Source organism: Candida tropicalis, assembly GCF_000006335.3.
Source record: "Candida tropicalis MYA-3404 genomic scaffold supercont3.5, whole genome shotgun sequence".
In the NCBI taxonomy this organism is placed as follows: Eukaryota; Fungi; Ascomycota; class Pichiomycetes; order Serinales; family Debaryomycetaceae; genus Candida; species Candida tropicalis.
Window position 1 is genome coordinate 350898 of NW_003020057.1, and position 19568 is coordinate 370465.

At 34.2% G+C, this 19568-nt stretch overlaps 4 protein-coding genes across 4 annotated transcripts; all 4 read left to right on the forward strand. All coding sequences in view use genetic code 12, as the record gives it.

Moving 5' to 3' along the window:
• Positions 1 to 850: 850 nt before the first annotated feature.
• Positions 851 to 1933, forward strand: CTRG_03881 (uncharacterized protein; the record flags this gene model as incomplete). The annotated part of the gene is made up of 1 exon (XM_002549538.1): positions 851 to 1933. One exon carries the CDS (start codon positions 851 to 853, stop codon positions 1931 to 1933), a length of 1083 nt encoding a protein of 360 aa, XP_002549584.1.
• A 3164-nt stretch (positions 1934 to 5097) lies between these two features.
• Positions 5098 to 9930, forward strand: CTRG_03882 (uncharacterized protein; the record flags this gene model as incomplete). The annotated part of the gene is made up of 1 exon (XM_002549539.1): positions 5098 to 9930. The coding sequence occupies one exon, from the start codon at positions 5098 to 5100 to the stop codon at positions 9928 to 9930; it is 4833 nt and encodes a 1610-aa protein (XP_002549585.1).
• A 2307-nt stretch (positions 9931 to 12237) lies between these two features.
• Positions 12238 to 14466, forward strand: CSR1 (Csr1p; the record flags this gene model as incomplete). The annotated part of the gene is made up of 1 exon (XM_002549540.1): positions 12238 to 14466. The coding sequence occupies one exon, from the start codon at positions 12238 to 12240 to the stop codon at positions 14464 to 14466; it is 2229 nt and encodes a 742-aa protein (XP_002549586.1).
• A 689-nt stretch (positions 14467 to 15155) lies between these two features.
• On the forward strand, positions 15156 to 18971 carry MYO5 (myosin 5; the record flags this gene model as incomplete). The annotated part of the gene is made up of 1 exon (XM_002549541.1): positions 15156 to 18971. The coding sequence occupies one exon, from the start codon at positions 15156 to 15158 to the stop codon at positions 18969 to 18971; it is 3816 nt and encodes a 1271-aa protein (XP_002549587.1).
• Between the last annotated feature and the right edge of the window lie 597 nt (positions 18972 to 19568).

Sequence of the window (19568 nt, forward strand, 5' to 3'; positions counted from 1 at the left end):
TTTTTATTTTTATTTTTATTATTATTATTATTAATTATTGTGTATAGTTTCTTTCCTAAACAACCATTATCAACATTAGAAAAGATAAAGAAGATTACATAAAACATTCTGTTTATATTACTTATATATAGTTATTATTTTTTTTTTTAGGATTTGATTAAAGTATAAATTGTTTATATATCGTTAATTATGTTTGGACTGACACATTTCCGTGTAAACTCCGGAAATGGTAACAATTATTGTGCAAGTGTGCACGACCTATGCAAATTTCACATAGCAACCCAAGATTTATTTTGCAGCAAAAGAATCTAACAATGAATAACATTGTATTAATTCAACGGTTGTTTAACATTGTTGAATTTGACAAAAAAAACCAGATCGCTACAGATATAAATCAATCACTTTTAATAAATTTCAACCAATTGTATGAATAACCGAGATTCAAGCTATTGCCATATCTCCAACTGACTTCATAACCACAGCAGTTGATAACCTACCATGTTTATATTTAAAAGAAAGAAGGAAAGGATGAGTTAAATTGTGGCGATTTGAGTTAATTTTTTGCTTATTGTTGTGGTTTTGAATGTAATTGTTTTAATATCGCCTTGTATTACCTTTAGTGGATCGATCAATCAATCAATTTGAAACCGCGTATACTTTTGCCTCGTCAATTCATTCTCTCTTTCCCCTTCCCCCGCTCGGCGAAAAATGAAAAATGACAAATTTGAAATTGGAAACCAAAAAAAAAAATCGTTGTATTTAAAGTTGGAAAAAAAATCCATGTCCCTTCTGGATTAACTAAAACCAAAAATTTTTCAACTCCATAATAAACAAGACGAAAGATAAAAACATGGTCAAACCAAAAGTATTATTCATTGGAGAATTGAATCAATCCCTTCATCAATTTAAACATTTTCAAACTAAATATGAATGTATATTCACTGAATTACCAACACGTGAACAATTTATTAAAGATTTACAAACTAAATATTCAGAAATTGTAGCTATTTATGCTGCTTGGTTAGGATTTATTCCAATTGGAGGATTTAAAACTGTTATTGAACATGCACCTAAATCATTAAAAATAATTGCATTTTGTTCAGTTGGATATGATCATAAAGATGCTGAAATAATGAAACAACATGATATTATAATGACTAATGTTCCTAGTGATGGAGCTGCTGAACCTGTGGCTGATTTGGCATTATATTTAGCAATTTCAAGTTTCAGACAATTCCAAATGTATAATAAAACAGTTCAAAATATTCCTAATACACTTGATATTAGATATCAATTATCCAAAAATGAATTTGATCATAATGAAGGTAAAGTTGTTAGATCTGAAGGTAATGGATATGAATTTGGACATTATTTAAATAAAAGACCTAATTTATCTCCTAGAGGTCATAATGTTGCAATTATAGGATTTGGTAAAATTGGTCAAACTATAGGTAAGAAACTTCATGATATTGGTATGAAAATAAACTATGTTAAAAGAAGTAAGTTATTACCTCATCAAGAATTATCATTAGGTTATCCTGTAACTTACCATGAAAAGGTAACTGATGTGAAGAATTTAGATTTGATTGTTATTGCATGTCCAGCAACTCCAGAAACCCATCATTTGATAAATTCCAATGTGATAAACTCGATATCCAATCCATTTAGAATAATCAATATTGGGAGAGGTACAGTGATTGATGAAGAGGCATTAATTAAAGGGTTGAAATCTGGGAAAGTATTGTTTGCAGGATTGGATGTTTATGAAAATGAACCAAGCATAAATCCGGAATTGATAAACAGGGAAGATGTTATATTGACACCTCATATTGGTGCTTCAACTGTTGAAAATTTCGATTATACTGCTATTAAAGCATTAGAAAATATTACTAAAGTTTTGGAAGGTGGTGATTGTGTAGATAGAGTTAACTAGAATTGTTGGTATAGTGCTATCTTTCAACGACCTTGTAAATAAACATTAACTCATGATATATGGATTGTAAACTGTAGTTGAATAAGTAGTTGATTGTGTATAGTGGAAACTTTCAATCGGAATGATATTTTTTTCAAAAATTTACTTTGAAATTATTGCAAAAATCAACAAAAATATAATAATCGACAACAAAAAAAAGAAAAAAGAGATCTGATCTCACAGTGGAGATAATCATCCACTCAATTGATCACTACGAGATGAACATTTAATTATTTAACTATAACTGGTAGATTTACATTCCGATGAAAATTCAAGACTATAGTAATGGAAAAATAATGTTGATGCCACAGTTAGGACACCAGTACACGCCTCTATTGAAAATTATTTCTTTTTTTTTATTTATTTTTAATTACTTGCATGAGATATCATAATAATATTATTCTGGAATGGGTTGTGCTTGGACAACCAATGGAAACCATGTTTGACATCATTGATTGAGTGATGTCGAATATATATATCTACCCTATATACTGCTACATGCTAGTTTCATAAGCAGAAGAGGAATGTTATGCTGGCGGTTAGAAGAGGAAAAAACATGCATGAGACACAGAATCATTTGATGATGTTATGCAATATGTTCTTTAAATAGCAATCAACAAAGAGTTCAATTTTAGAATTGGGAAGATAAAAAAAAGTACAAACCAGATCGTATTTTATATCAATATAAGAGATGAATTATTGTTGGAATGGCAACATTGATCGACACAACTATATACGAATATGAGCAAGTTTGTGACCTGCTACATATTCAATCAAGTGTGAAAAAAAAACATGAATTCAGAGAACTACCCACGATAAAAGATTGATGTTCGTTATAGTGATTTGGCTAAATTTGGGAGGTTATTGTTATCCTAAATGCTTCGTCAGACGTCATCATACGCACAACAAATGGATTAGGCGGGGATAGAGTAGGGACCCCAATTTAGCATAGTTTGAAAGGAGGACAATAGTTTCATTCTAAAAAAAAAATATATTCTTCTAGACTTCTCAATGCGCTTAAATTAGTTTGAACATGAACTAAACATGAAATATTCTTGTAATAATTGTACACCTTTCAAAATGACTGCAATGTCTGTCTTTCTGTTATTTTGTTTTTTAATGAATTTCAGATGCACAATTTTGGACATTAAATTAGACATATGATAGTACTGCATCGAATTTCTTTTTCACTTTTGTCCATTGAATTAGAAACTACTCTCACTCATTTCCAAACTATCCGCCCTTATAATCCAAAAACAGTAATTCCACAATTTAGTTTCATGTAATATGTTACCCAAAGAAAAGACGACGGCAAAACAGGTTTCATGACAAGTAATTAAGCAAACCCCATATATTATCAGTTTATAATTGTCGTATCTTTGGGATCGGAATGAAATTATACTAAGTGAAACTACTATAGGGTGCGAAGTGGAAGTACAATTATCAATTGGCTCAAAATACGCTTATCTTATATAAATATTGAATAACTTGTATGTTAACAATAATACAGGGTCCTCTTTATTCCATTCTCAATTAAGTGTAAGTTGGGACTTAGAAGTTATCAAGGGAGAGGAGCCCCAACCAATCATTATTGTCGTGAACACAAATTTGTTTTAGATTAGTGGCTAATGTAGAACATGAAATGAGTACAAAATTCAACTGCTGTTAATTTTAGAATCATCAAAATGTTTGTAGCAAGCTTTGAGTTGGTGGAAAATAGAATCCGCCATGACGTGAATGTCTCATATTGCTTGATACTTTTTTTTACTCATGTTGCCTTATCGAATCTATTATTCCTGAAGATAATTTACTATCTGTATCATTTACTTGAGATTAATTAAATCCAATTATCATACCAGTTCGATCAATCCAGGACATGAAGCACTATCTGTTTCAGCTAGTGTACAATAAATGGAAAGCAAATCCAGTTTGAAAAAACTGTCTCAACTTTATTATTATTTAGGTGCTAGAGGCGGATGTGTGTTATGATGTCATGAAAGTGGATGCTTATCCATAATAGTTTTAAATAACTAATTGCAGCTCTAAAAAAATTGTAGAAAACTTCATAGTTCATTTTTGGCTTCCCTGTTCATGCGTAGTGAAGAACTAATGCCAAGTGTTGAGTCAACATATTTTTTTGTGTCTCATGATTTCTCATTAACCACAGATGATGAGTATCAAGATAATACATCGTAAATAATGATAAAAAAACGTTCAGAAATAACAATACATCGTTGAGAAATGTCCTGGTAGTTGTCTTGTCGATCTATATCTTGAACATTACGAATAAACTTAACGATCATGTCTATTACTCTGGCACAGTGACTTTGATGGATCGATATATAATCCCCCAAATTTGAATAATACTTAGTCCAACTTATCTATTACTAAACTATGTTTTCGCGGATAAGCCCAAATTTTTGCTAACCCTGTGTTGAACTAAACTGTTTCATGTGGGCGTCTAAATTATAATTTTTAGTACTCGTGGAAACATTCATACTTTTCTATTTATTATTAGGGTCTCTTAAACATAAAAGTCCCATTCCCAATATTGCTGATTTTGATACTATAAAGGTAAGGTTCAGCTAGTATGATCTCCTGGGTATTTTCAAAGGCATTCTTAGGGTGTCTGCTGTAGAATAGTAATAAAAGTAAATCTCTTTATTGGGAGCCAGCAATGAATTCACTGCTCGTACTTTTTTCTCGCAATTTTATTTGTGTCTCCTTTTTTTTATTTTTTTTTTTTTTTTTTAGTTTGCTCACTTCCAATTAAAGTGATATCAACAAACACATTTTATTTTCACTTTCATTTTCATTTTACATCAATTTAACATTCTATTCACAAAATACCATTATGAATTATGCATTATCTAATTGAATCCCTTTTCTAGAATTGTTCTTTTTTTATGTTTGCCAATGTGACACTTTCTAATATTTCACGCATTTCCACTTTTGCATTGCAATATGAAAGAACAGCAAAATTATGCTTTTGTTAGTTAATTTGATTTATTGAAGATGATTTCATCATATTCAGGAATTTTCTATAAATAGTGGATGTATTCCCACCAATTTAGAATGAATTTACCATTCGAATTATCTCAACAACCTATCACACACTCACCGATATGAAGTTTATTACATTTGGTTTGTTATTGCTGTCTTTGCTTACCTTGGTGACACCGAAAGAAGTTACTGGTATTTTCACTTCTTTTGATTCATTAACATGGAACGAACAAACTACCCCTTTTAGTAGTCCTGCTAGTCCAACCTGGAGAGCAACTTTAGGTTGGTCATTGGATGGTACTAAACTCAACCAAGGTGATACTTTCACTTTAACAATGCCTTGTGTCTTCAAGTTCATCACTGATCAAACTACCATTGATTTAATGGCAAATGGTGTAAGCTATGCTACCTGTACTTTTCATGCTGGTGAAGAATTTACCACTTTCTCAACTGTTGCCTGTGTCGTCAATGACGCTTTGAAATCAAATATGCAAGTTACTGGTTCTGTTACAATTCCATTTACTTTTAATGTTGGTGGTACTGGTACTTCAGTTAGTTTAGAGGATTCCACTTGCTATACCGCTGGTAAGAACACTGTTATTTTCAAGGATGGTGATAACGAGCTTTCAACCATAGCAAACTTTGAACCTACAGATGCATCCAGAACTGAATTAATTACTAATGCTAGATCGATTCCTTCAATTAAAAGAACCAGTCATGTTATTATTGCTCCAGATTGTCCTAGCGGTTACAAGAGTGGTACTATAACTTTTGACACAAATAATGGTGCTGACATTGACTGTGGTCAGACTCACGTTGGTATGACGAATTTTATCAATCCATGGAACTACCCAACTAATTCAGAACAAAATTTTTCAAAGCAACCAACATGTACTAAAGGAAAATATACTCTTTCATTTCAAGATGTTCCTGCTGGATATAGACCATTCTTCGATGTTTTGGTGAAGCCTACTGGTAAAATGACGTTTTATTACAACTCGGATCTTGTCTGTGCCGACGGTACAACCTATAAAAAGGGTCTTGCATGGGATTGGGGTTCGTATCAGAATGATGTTGCTGATAGCAGTGGTGATGTTATAGTAATAACTACAAGAACAGGAACACAAACTACAACTGCTGTTACCACTTTGCCATTCGATCCAAGTAAAGACCATACTAAAACAATTGAAGTTATTGAACCAATTCCAACAACAACAATCACTACTTCATACCTTGGTATCACAACTTCTTATACTACAATCTCAGGCACTGTTGGTGGAACTGCTACTGTTATCGTTGATGAACCATATCATTCCACAACTACTGTTTATACATCTTGGACTGGAGTGGGAACCACTTCATACACCATCACTGCTTCCACTGATTCAATTGACACTGTTTTTGTTGAAACTCCAGTACCAAATCATACCGTCACTACCACTGAATACGAAGACGTCTCAGCTGCTACTACCTATACTGAAACTGCCACCCACGGTGGTACCGACACCGTTCACGTCATTGATCCATTAAACCCAACTGTTACTACCACTGAATACGAAGATGTATCAGCTGCTACTACCTACACTGAAACTGCTACTCACGGTGGTACTGATACTGTTCATGTTGTCGAACCAGTTAACCCAACTGTTACCACCACTGAATATGAAGACGTTTCAGCTGCTACTACTTACACTGAAACAGCTACTCACGGTGGTACCGATACTGTTCACATCATTGAACCAATCAACCCAACTGTTACTACCACTGAATACGAAGATGTTTCAGCTGCTACTACCTACACTGAAACTGCTACTCACGGTGGTACTGATACTGTTCACGTCATTGAACCAGTCAACCCAACTGTCACTGTCACTGAATTCGGCTCTGTTTCTGCTGCCACCACTACCACTTTCACCAACCCAGCCGGTGAAACTGATACTGTTTTGGTTATTGAACCAATCAACCCAACTGTTACCACTACTGAATTTGGTTCTGTTTCAGTTGCCACCACTACCACTTTCACCAACCCAGCCGGTGAAACTGATACTGTTTTGGTTATTGAACCAATCAATCCAACTGTCACCACCACTGAATTCGGATCTGTCTCAGAGGCTACTACCATCACATACACCAACCCAGCCGGTGAAACTGACACTGTTTTGGTTATTGAACCAATCAATCCAACTGTCACCACCACTGAATTCGGATCTGTCTCAGAGGCTACTACCATCACATACACCAACCCAGCCGGTGAAACTGACACTGTTTTGGTTATTGATCCATTGAACCCAACTGTCACCACTACTGAATATGGATCTGTTTCTGCTGCTACCACTACCACTTTCACCAACCCAGCAGGTGAAACTGATACTGTTTTGGTTATTGAACCAATCAACCCAACTGTTACCACTACTGAATTTGGTTCTGTTTCAGTTGCCACCACTACCACTTTCACTAACCCAGCCGGTGAAACTGACACTGTTTTGGTTATTGATCCATTGAACCCTACTGTTACCACCACTGAATTCGGATCTGTTTCTGCTCCAACCACCATCACATACACCAACCCAGCCGGTGAAACTGATACTGTTTTGGTTATTGAACCAGTTAACCCAACTGTTACCACCACTGAATTCGGTTCTGTTTCTGCTCCAACTACCATCACATACACCAACCCAGCCGGTGAAACTGATATTGTTTTGGTTATTCAACCATTTTCTTCCGTTGTTCCTGTTTTACCACATAGCAGTGGTCCACATTATTATAATACTAGTATAGGATCCTCGTCTGATGTTTATTCTAGTGCTGATGGTGGATATGTTGCGGATGATTTTCCTATTCCAAGCTTGACTAGTATGGACTCACCAGTTATGGATATTCTGTCTTCAAGTGCACTGGTTTCTACATTAGATACATCGTCAATTGTGGAAGAATCAAAAGTTGATCAATATGTTAGTTCATATGTTTCATCGGAGGTTAGTGAACAAAACTTTGCTTCTAATGCCAAAACTAGTAGTGACATACAAGCTAGTTCTCAGTCGCTTGTCAGTATTGAAACCGAATCATCAATAGCTTCACTGTCTATTAATTCTGTTTATTATTCATCAGTATCCAAAGAATCCACTGTTACATTCATTTCCGAAACCACTGAATCTACAATTGTTCCACATTTGTCATCTCAAGTGAACGAAGGTTCAATCGAATCTCAAGGTTCTCCTGAAGAACAATCATCTTCCAGCGGTTATGATACTACTTCTCATACAGAAGGTGTCACCATTACTGTCACCTCCGAATCCACTAGAACTACTGTTGTTCCACTCTCAAGTTCTGAAGTTGGTGACATTCCAACCGAATCTCACGCTGTTCCAGATCAAGATAGTATCGAAGGTGCTTCTTCTTTATCAGATGCTGTTGTCACAACTGTTACTTCTCAAACTACTGAGACTACTGTTGTTACTTTCCTAACTTCTGAGGGTTCCAATGTTCCATCTCAATCCCAAGGTGTTTCACAAGAGCAATCATCTACTTCTAATGACAATACTTCTTTTGAATCACAATCCAGTTCAATTCAATCTTCTCAAGATGGCAATATTTCATCCAGATCTCAAGGTAGTTCTCAATATCAATCATCTACTTCCAATGTCAAATCTACAAGTCAAGCAGAAAGTTTCTCCAGAAGTGTTACTTCTCAAGTCGCTGAATCCCAATCCAGTTCGATTCAATCAACTGAATCTCAAGGTAGTTCACAACAACAAGCATCTTCTACCAGTGATGAAATTAAATCTGAAGTCGAAGGTTTCTCCAGTAGTGGCACCTCCCAATCCACTGAAACTACTTTTGTTCCACACTCAAGTTCTGAAGTTGGTGACATTCCAACTGAATCTCATGGGGTTCCAGAGCAAGAAAGTATTGATGGTTCTTCTTCTTTATCAGCTGGTTTTGTCACAACTATTACTTCTCAAACTACTGAGACTACTGTTGTTCCTTTCCCAACTAGTTCTGGGAACGATGTGCCAGTTGCATCTGAAGGGGGTAGTGAAATCTCAACTAAGTCTCAAGCTGTTCCACAAGAATCAACTGAAGATGGTAATGAAGTTTCAACTGACTCTACTGTTTCTCCAGAAGTGTCATCAACTGAAGTTGGTTATACTCCAGTTCAATCTCAAGGTGTTCCAGAGCAAGAAAGTATCGATAGTCCTAATTCTCAGCCAAATGGTGTTGTCACAACTGTTACTTCCCAAATCACAGAGACTACTGTTGTTCCATTCCCGACTTCTGAAGGCAACAATGTTCCATCTCAATCATCAAGTGTCCCAGAGCAAGGTAACATCATTCCTTCTGTCTCTACCGCATCTACTGGTGGCAATGGTTCTGGATCTGCTTCTGGTCAACAACCTACTGGCGGTTCTCATTCTGGGGATGAGTCTGCAAGTGATACCACTTCTGAGAATGTTACTCAAACGAATGGTGTTCCACCTGCAACTGTTTCCCAACCATCTGGTGCTGTCTCTGGTTCTGTCTCAAGCTCTGACTCTGACTCTGTTTCTGGGTCTGGCTCTGGTTCCTCCAAATCAGATGGTGTTGCTGCTTCTACATCCACTTCTAGTGTTTCTACTGGTCATGGTGGTCAACAAACTTCCAATTCCATCCCAGCCAGTGACTTTGTTTCCAAGACTGTCGGTGATGATGCTGCAATTTCAACCAGTGCCAACACTGAAACTACTAATGTCGCTAACCCACCTATTCCATCCACCATGGTTACAAGTACTAGTAATGGTTCTGGTATTCCACAAGTCTCTGTATCCATTCCACTAGTTTCTTCTGTATCCATTCCACAAGCATCTGCATCTGAGTCCAACCCATTAACAGTTCCAACTTATGAAGGTTCTGCCTCATTTACTCAAATTTCTTCATTTATGGTTATTATTTTCACTTTATTGTCTGTCATCGTTTAGAGTCTAGTGTTCTAGGACTTACATTGGTTGCCATATTATATCTTTTTTTTTGATTTTGATTTTCCTTCAGGTTTATTATATTCTTTTTTGTTGCATATATTCTTTTGAGTACCTTATTATTATTTGCATTATCATTTTTTATTTCTAGTTTTCGGTTAACATTTTCATTAGTTTCGGTTTCCAGTATTATATTTGATTATAGTATCTGTGAGTATATATTTTATCTTAGTTGTCTTAACATTTTATAAACGTTATAATTTCATTTAAAACGACGATTTAAAGTAGTTCTATTGTAGTATAGTCTTATAAATTAACATAAGGTATCCGATCTGTTATTCAAACTCTGGTTTGACTTGTCTTCGGATGGAAAGAATGATATACTCTGGTAAAGTTGAATCTGAGGCTATAGACGTATATTTGCAACAACTATAAGTAATACGAGTTAGACCGGATTATTATTTTAATTGCAATCAACTATATCAATATTTGTTATATTTATAATAAGAAATATCAATTCAAATGAATTGAACGAAACTTCTGTTAGACAGGTTGGCATGTTTGCGATTATCTAGTTAGTCAATTTAAGTGTAACAAGGTCGTGTAAAACGTCACATTCAATTGTGGACTGAGAAAGAGAGAGAAGCGAAAGAGAAAGAGAAGGAGAAGGAGTCAGAGGAAAAAAAAACCAATTCAAATCAGGTGAACAGAAGAAGTAGAAGTCGTGATTTAATTAGTGTTAATTAGATTTGAGTTGTGTCTTTTATCTGCTGCCTGTTGTCTCAATTAGAAATTATGTGTGTTGATTTTTTTGGAAGCTACTAACCTTATCTTAATCGATCTAGCACAGCTCATGGCGTTCTGGTATTCTTGTTGATAATGTATTGTCAACATTGATTCAACGTTGTGTTTGCTTTTTGTATACATATTTAATATATAAGAGTTTTTAAATTATTATTGTTAATATTTATTTATCATTATCATTTTGTAGATACTTGTAGATGAACAGTTGACCTTGTTTTGTTGTGACTTATCCATCAGTAAGATATAATTGTTGATGTTCGATGTCCATGTCTGATTCGATGAACTGTAAATAAGGGGGTGGTCAACAGGGGGTTGTGCAATTTTACACGACCTTGAGTGAGAAACCAAATCTCCAACTATAAAAAGGAACGAGAAGATACGTATGGACATTTTTTTTTGGCCTACATTTATATCTCTCTTTTTCTTCTTCAAAAGATAAAATTCCTTAATTTTCTATTATTGAATTCTCTACCGTTATCAGTTTGAAAGTTCTGATGTGTCCGTATCTGCATATACATCTACTAACGTTACATCAAATATCTAGCATCTAATCATGTTTAGTTGATATTAATATATATACATTATTTTGGTTCCTATATAATATAAATGTAGATTAGATATATATTATCATTAATTAATTATCGAACTCATTCACTTAACCATTAGCTGACCATTAAGAGAAGATATCTGAATTTGATTCTATTGAAGTTCAATGCATCACAAAGTCAACTTCAATAAGTATTGAATTGACTGTGGCTTATATAATTTTAGTGACAGTGTATGATAATTCACTTTATTGTCGTGATATACTCTAAAAATGATTGGTGGTACTGATCTTGCTAGTCATTCCAAATTAATAATCTATATTGTTCTAAACCCCAATGACTTTATAAATTAATATTGTCAATAACATTTAAACGGTGCGGGGTTCACAACTCATGTGATGTATACCCACGTGACTATGCTGTAATTGTCACATTTTGCACTACTTGCATTGTAATCAGTTGACAGAGAAAAAAAAAATAATACGGCATCTGTGATAACCACCAAGGTGATTGCAACCATGTGTGTGTGTGTGAAAGTGGGAGCTCTCTATTAATATATTTTTTTTTTGTTTTAGTAAGTGAATGTTTGTTAATTCTTCATGGGTTTGCATGCAGAAAACAAAGTTAAGTTTACTTGTGTACATTAATTAAAGTTATTAGTTTATTAGGCTTATTGACTCAACCACAAGAACAACAACAACAACTACAACTACAACAACGTTAATTAATTGCAAGGTTCAACTAAATTCATCAATATAGAAAATTTTTCTTTCTAAATTTTTTTTTTTTTTTATTTTATTTTTATATAACCAATCGATATTGAATTTTTTGTTTTTTTTTTATTTATTTTCTGTATTTTAATTTTTTTTTGAATTTTTTATTTTATTGTTAATTTATATTGGGAGATTAATTGTTGTATCTGTTATATAAAATTAGATAATTAAATTCAAGATCATCAATCATGGGAGAAGATTTGTCACCAGTCACACCTTTAGTGACAACTACATCTACAACATCGAACAAACAATTACTCGATCTTAGAGGGCAACCATCCACGGCTAGCAATACTCCCACTCCACCGGCATCTCTGTCATTTCAAATACCCTCTTCATTAGTTAAAGATTTGGCAAGTATTGATGGTAAAGTGATAACACATGGTTATGTTCATGGTCACATCCATAAACACAAAGATCATACTCACATTCATGGGCATATACATAATCATGATCATCTTGACTATAATAAATTAAACAACATGAGAAATCCACAAGAAATCCAATCAACAGATTTACAACAAAACTTTGATTGTCATGAATTTGAGAATTTAGATTTTTGTAAAGATGTATTTTGTGATGAACTAGACGATTGTTTCTTCTTAAATTGTGATGATAGCAAATACTCCAATAGTTGTGATTTAAATTGTTGTAATTCATCTAATAGTGTTGATGAAATTTGCTGTACTGACGCTAGTTGTTTTGGTGAAACAAAAGATCAATCACAATCTCCTACAGATTGTTGCAATAATCCTGAATGTAATTCATATTCGGTTTGTCATGCTATTGAACGACTGAATTCCAGTGTTTGTACAGATCCTGGTTGTGGTGAAATAGATGCTTGCTGTGTACCCACGGAAAAACAGCACAGTCATTCACAACATATTGATAACAACTTGTGCGAATTACAACTATCAAAGAAACCTATATTTGAAGATTTGATTAGTAATATCCATTCATCTTATAAATATCAAAATCGTAATGACAATCCATCACAACAACCACAACCACCGAAGAAAAAACCACGTACACATAATGATTTTCAAATACATTTTCCTCATGAATGTCATCCTGAAGATAAATCAAAACCAGTAGATACTCATCAAGTTCATCAATCATGCTTTCATACAACCATTCCTGATTCAGGAAATGTCACTCCAACAGAGTTTGATCAGAAATTGATGTCTGATTTTGATTTTGTCATCCAGTTTAATAATTTTAATAAGTTTTTAAACGAAATGTCAACTCAACAACTTGATGCTACGACAAATCTGATGGACAATTCCAACAATATGGACAGTTCTGCTATTCCTACAAGCACATCCAATATGGGTACCCCGACTACCAGTAACATATTAGAGCAACCACAACAAATTAAGACAGAGGATTCATCGACAACAACGGCAGAAAATTCATTACTGTATTCATGTCAATGGGAAAAATGTTTCAAAAGAGTTAATGATGATACTTTTTTAACTCATGTTGTCCACGATCACTTGGATCACGAGAAAGATGCAGGGAAATCCACTGATAATTCTACATTCCAGTGTGAATGGATTAATTGTAATTTTATGAATAATGATTATAATTCTTTACTTGATCATTTAAAATCTCACCAACCTTCAAAATATATCCTTCCTACCCAAGCTTCTTCCGCAAATGCATTAACTCCGTTATCGTGTTCAATTTCTAATGCTGCATCTCCAGCAGTATTGCAACAACCAGCATCCACACAGCCAACAATCAATGAACTCAATATAACTTCAATGAAAATCATGCCAAAAACTAGAAAGAAACAAACTGAACAAGACCCTGAGTTTAGATGCCATTGGCAAGTAGGAACAGATGATGAGGGTAATCCAATATCTTGTGATTTAAAACACGAAAATGAAGGAGATTTACAAAATCATATACTCGAACATCATATTGGATCAGGGAAATCAAAATACAGTTGTGGATGGATTGGTTGTGAGCGTCATAATGGGAAAATTTTCACACAACGTCAAAAACTTATTCGTCATATTCATATTCATACAAATTATAAACCTTGTAAATGTGATATTTGTGGAGCTTGTTTTGCTGTGAAATCAATGTTGGAACAGCATTTAAGAATTCATTCTGGAGAGAAGCCATTCCAATGTTCTATATGTGGGAAGAAGTTTGCCACAAGTTCATCATTATCAATACATAACAGGGTTCACACTGGAGAAAGACCTTTAGTTTGTACTTGGCCTGGTTGCAATAAAAGGTTTAGTGAAAGTTCTAATTTAACTAAACATATGAAAATTCACACAAAAACCTATGATTGTGAGATTTGTGGTGAAAGCTTTGATAAGAAGGCTGCTTTTACAAGACATGTGTCAGGACACTCAAAAGAAGAAAAGAACATACTAAAACAAGAAAAGACTTTAGTTTAAGTAGAGATTTTCTATACTATAATGTAATTTGGTTTATCGTAATTTGACTTTTTTTAATATATAAGAATGTAAAAGATAATTGAAGATTGATATTTCATCTCACTAAAATTTTTAACCCGTAGTGCATTCACAGAAAAACTATCTCCGATGGCCCTCAATGGCGGTGAGCAGGAACGCTCGGTTCGCCCACAGAAGAGTCAAACGAACGGCCAGATATCTACTGGCAACACACATGACCATGATTTCTACTTTTCTTTTGACACTTGGTAAAGAGTACTTTTTTCATCTTTGTCACATTTACAGTCGGTTGAAGATGGGGCTGTATATTACCGAGATATTATTGGTATATATATATACATATGCCACCATGTAACAACAAGAAAGTCATTCATTCATTCATTCGTGTCTCGGCAACTTGGGCGCAGCTACTGTCTCTATGATTTGTGCATTGTTGCACTACCCCCGTTAAGATTGTTCGGAACAAAACGAAAAATAAAAAAAAAAATGTTGAATCGGAAACCAAAAGCAATTTGAGTAAGAAGAAGAAAAAAAAAAAAGAATCAAACTCATAAGTTATCCAACACCTGTTTTTTTTTTTGTTCTTCATTTTCGATTGATTGATTAACTGATTGATTGTGAATTTCTTGCATTTGATTTGTTTCAAGACTAACTAGTTTTTTAAATATATCATGGCCATTGTTAAAAGAGGTGGTCGTAACAAGGCTAAACAACAACAAGCTCCAGCCAGAGCAAATGGTGGCAGTGGAGGTATTAAAAAAGCCGAATTTGATATTACGAAAAAGAAAGAAGTTGGGGTTTCTGATTTAACCCTTTTATCCAAAATTACTGATGAAGCAATTAATGAGAATTTACAAAAAAGATTCATGAATGATACTATTTATACATATATTGGACATGTGTTGATTTCAGTTAATCCTTTTAGAGATTTAGGAATTTACACTATGGACAATTTAAATAAATATAAAGGAAGAAATAGATTGGAAGTTCCCCCTCATGTTTTTGCAATTGCTGAATCAATGTATTATAATTTGAAATCTTATGGTGAAAATCAATGTGTTATTATTTCCGGAGAATCAGGTGCTGGTAAAACTGAAGCAGCTAAACAAATTATGCAATATATTGCTAATGTTTCAGTTGATGCACAAAATGCAGAAATTTCCAAAATTAAAGATATGGTTTTAGCAACAAATCCATTATTGGAATCCTTTGGATGTGCTAAAACTTTAAGAAATAATAATTCTAGTAGACACGGTAAGTATCTTGAAATTATGTTTAATGAAACTTATCAGCCAGTTGCTGCTCATATTACAAATTATTTATTGGAAAAGCAAAGAGTTGTTTCACAAATTACAAATGAACGTAATTTCCATATTTTCTATCAATTTACCAAAAATTGTCCACCACAATATCGAGAAAGTTTTGGTATTCAAGGTCCAGAAACTTATATTTATACTTCAGCAGCAAAATGTATTAACGTTGATGGGGTTGATGATACTAAAGATTTCCAAGATACTTTAAATGCCATGCAAATCATTGGATTAAGTCAAGATGAACAAGATCAAATTTTTAGAATGTTGGCATCTATCTTATGGGTAGGTAACATTTCATTTGTTGAAGATGAAAATGGTAATGCTGCCATTAGAGATGAAAGTGTCACCAATTTTGTGGCATATTTATTGGGTGTGAATACTGAAATTTTGAAAAAAGCCATTATTGAAAGAACCATTGAAACAAGTCATGGTATGAGAAGAGGTTCTACTTATCATTCGCCTTTGAATATTGTTCAGGCTACTGCTGTACGTGATGCATTAGCTAAAGGGATTTATAATAATCTTTTTGAATGGATCGTTGAAAGAGTCAACAAGTCATTACAAGGTCATCAACAACAATCTGCCAGATCTATTGGTATTCTTGATATTTATGGGTTTGAAATTTTTGAACATAATTCGTTTGAACAAATTTGTATTAATTATGTTAATGAAAAATTACAACAAATTTTCATTCAATTGACATTGAAAGCAGAACAAGATGAATATGTTCAAGAGCAAATTAAATGGACTCCAATTGACTATTTCAATAATAAAGTCGTGTGTGATTTGATTGAAGCCACTAGACCACAACCAGGGTTATTTGCTGCCTTGAATGATTCTATTAAAACAGCACATGCTGATTCTGATGCTGCTGATCAAGTTTTTGCCCAAAGATTAAGTATGGTTGGTGCAAGTAACAAACATTTCGAGGATCGTAGAGGTAAATTTATCATTAAACATTATGCTGGTGATGTTACTTATGATGTTGCTGGTATGACTGATAAGAACAAAGATGCCATGTTGCGTGATTTATTGGAATTATTAGGAACTTCAAACCAATCATTCATTACTCAAGTTTTATTCCCACCAGAATTATTATCTACTTTAACTGATTCCAAAAAGAGACCTGAAACAGCATCTGATAAGATTAAAAGAAGTGCTAATCTTTTGGTTGACACTTTATCCCAATGTGCTCCATCGTATATCAGAACCATCAAACCTAATCAAACCAAAAAACCCCGTGATTATGACAACCAACAAGTTTTGCATCAAATTAAATATTTGGGTTTGAAAGAGAATGTTCGTATTAGACGTGCGGGTTTTGCTTATCGTTCAACATTTGAAAGATTTGTTCAAAGATTTTATTTGTTGTCTCCAGTCACAGGTTATGCTGGTGATTATATCTGGCAAGGAGATGATATTTCTGCCGTTAAAGAAATCTTGAAGGCATGTTTTATCCCAGCAAGTGAATACCAATTGGGTACCACTAAAGTTTTCATTAAAACTCCGGAAACTTTGTTTGCATTGGAAGATATGAGAGATAAATATTGGCATAATATGGCTGCTAGAATTCAAAGAGCATGGAGAAGATATGTCAAGAGAAAGGAAGATGCAGCTAAAGTGATTCAAAATGCCTGGAGAATGAAGACCCATGGGAACCAATTTGAACAATTTAGAGATTATGGTAATGGATTATTGCAAGGAAGAAAAGAACGTCGTAGATTTTCCATGTTGGGTAGTCGTGCATATATGGGAGATTATTTGGGATGTAACTACAAGAGTGGATATGGTAGATTTGTCGTTAGTCAAGCTGGTATAAATGATCATGTTGTTTTCTCATGTAAAGGGGAAATTTTACTTTCCAAATTTGGTAGATCATCCAAGAGATTACCAAGAGTGTTTATTTTGACCAAGAGCACTTTATATATTGTTGCTGAAATGTTGGTTGAAAAGAGATTACAATTATCTAAAGAATTTTCCATCCCTGTTAGTGGAATTAACTATGTTGGTTTATCTAATTTACAAGATAATTGGATAGGTGTTTCATTACATTCTCCAACTCCAACCACACCTGATGTTTTTATAAACACTGATTTCAAGACTGAATTAGTAGCACAATTGAAGAAATTGAATGCAGGTTTGACCATTAAGATTGCCCCAACTGTTGAATATCAAAAGAAACCAGGTAAATACCATTCAGTTAAATTTATTCATAGTTCAGGTCCAGAGGTTCCAGTTAATGGTGATCACTATAAATCTGGTACCGTTAGTGTTAGACAAGGGTTACCAGCAAACAGCCGTAATCCAAAGAGACCAAGAGGTGTTAGTGGTAAAGTTGATTATAGTAAGTATTATAATAGAGGTGCTGCCAGAAGAACAGCTGCACCAAGTTATAATCAACCTAAACCAGTTGCTAATTCTGGATACCTGGCCCAACCTTCCTATCCGCAACAGCAGCAACAGCAGCAACAGCAACAACCACAACAACCACAACAAGTCCAACAGCCACCAAGATCGCCAGTTCAACATCAACAACCACAACAACGTGTTGTGTCACCAAAAACTCAAAGAAAAGCTCCTCCACCAGCTCCAAGTCTACAAGTTGCTGCTGCACAAGCTGCCCTTGGTAAATCTCCACAACATCCTCAACCTCAACAACATCATGCTCAACCACAACCGCAACACCATCAAGAAGTATCATCTCCAACGAAACCAAAAGCTCCAAGTAGACCAGTTAAAAGGACTGCACCTGCTCCACCAGTTAAAAAATCACCAGCACCTCCACCACCTCCGCCATCGTTATCTAAACCTAAATTCCCAACTTATAAAGCAATGTATGATTATGATGGATCTGTTGCTGGTTCTATTCCATTGGTTAAGGATACTGTTTATTATGTTTCACAAATTAATGGCAAATGGGGTTTAGTTAAAACTATGGATGAAACCAAAGAAGGATGGTCTCCAATTGATTATTTACAAGAAGTTTCACCTCATAGTGGTACTAAATCTCCACCACCAGCCCCACCAATGCAACAGCAACAACAGCAACAACAACAACCAGCTGTTAGTCAACAAACCAACTCTAATGCTGGAAGTGCTACTAGTTCCAATACTACATTTACTCAGAGTACAAATGCTACCCTGGTTAATGGAGGGAGGCAGTTTAGGAAATAATTTAGCTGATGCATTAAAAGCCAAAAAACAAGAAGAAACATCATTAGCTGGATCATTAGCTGATGCTTTGAAGAAAAGACAAGGTGCAACTAGAGATAGTGATGATGAAGATGAAGAAGACGATGAAGAATGGTAATTTTCAATGATCTTGATTCATTTATGTACAGTATCTTAATAAATAATACTCATAATAAGAATAAATTTCGTGTGTTTATATGTGTTCCTGAAAAAAAAAAGTACTGTAGTTAAAAGTCTACATTGAATAGTTTTAAATGTAAGATAACCTGGTATATATTAAGTAAAAATAAAGAATATAATAATGAATTGCTAGATAGATATTAAAAAGTAAGTAGATGGAAAACTCGCCTGTATTTCCATAATCAGTTTTCATTAGCTAAATTAAAAAATAAACCCATGAACTCTCCAAAACTGTATATCTTGAAACACTACCCTAATTTAATATAATCTTTAAAAAAAAAAAAAAAGAAAGAAAGATGGGAGGAATTTCAATCATATCTGTCTCTCTCTTTCACACTCTTTTTATACTTTTGATTATTTTTGAACCCCTCGTTGATCGATTCCATTTAGGTTAACAGG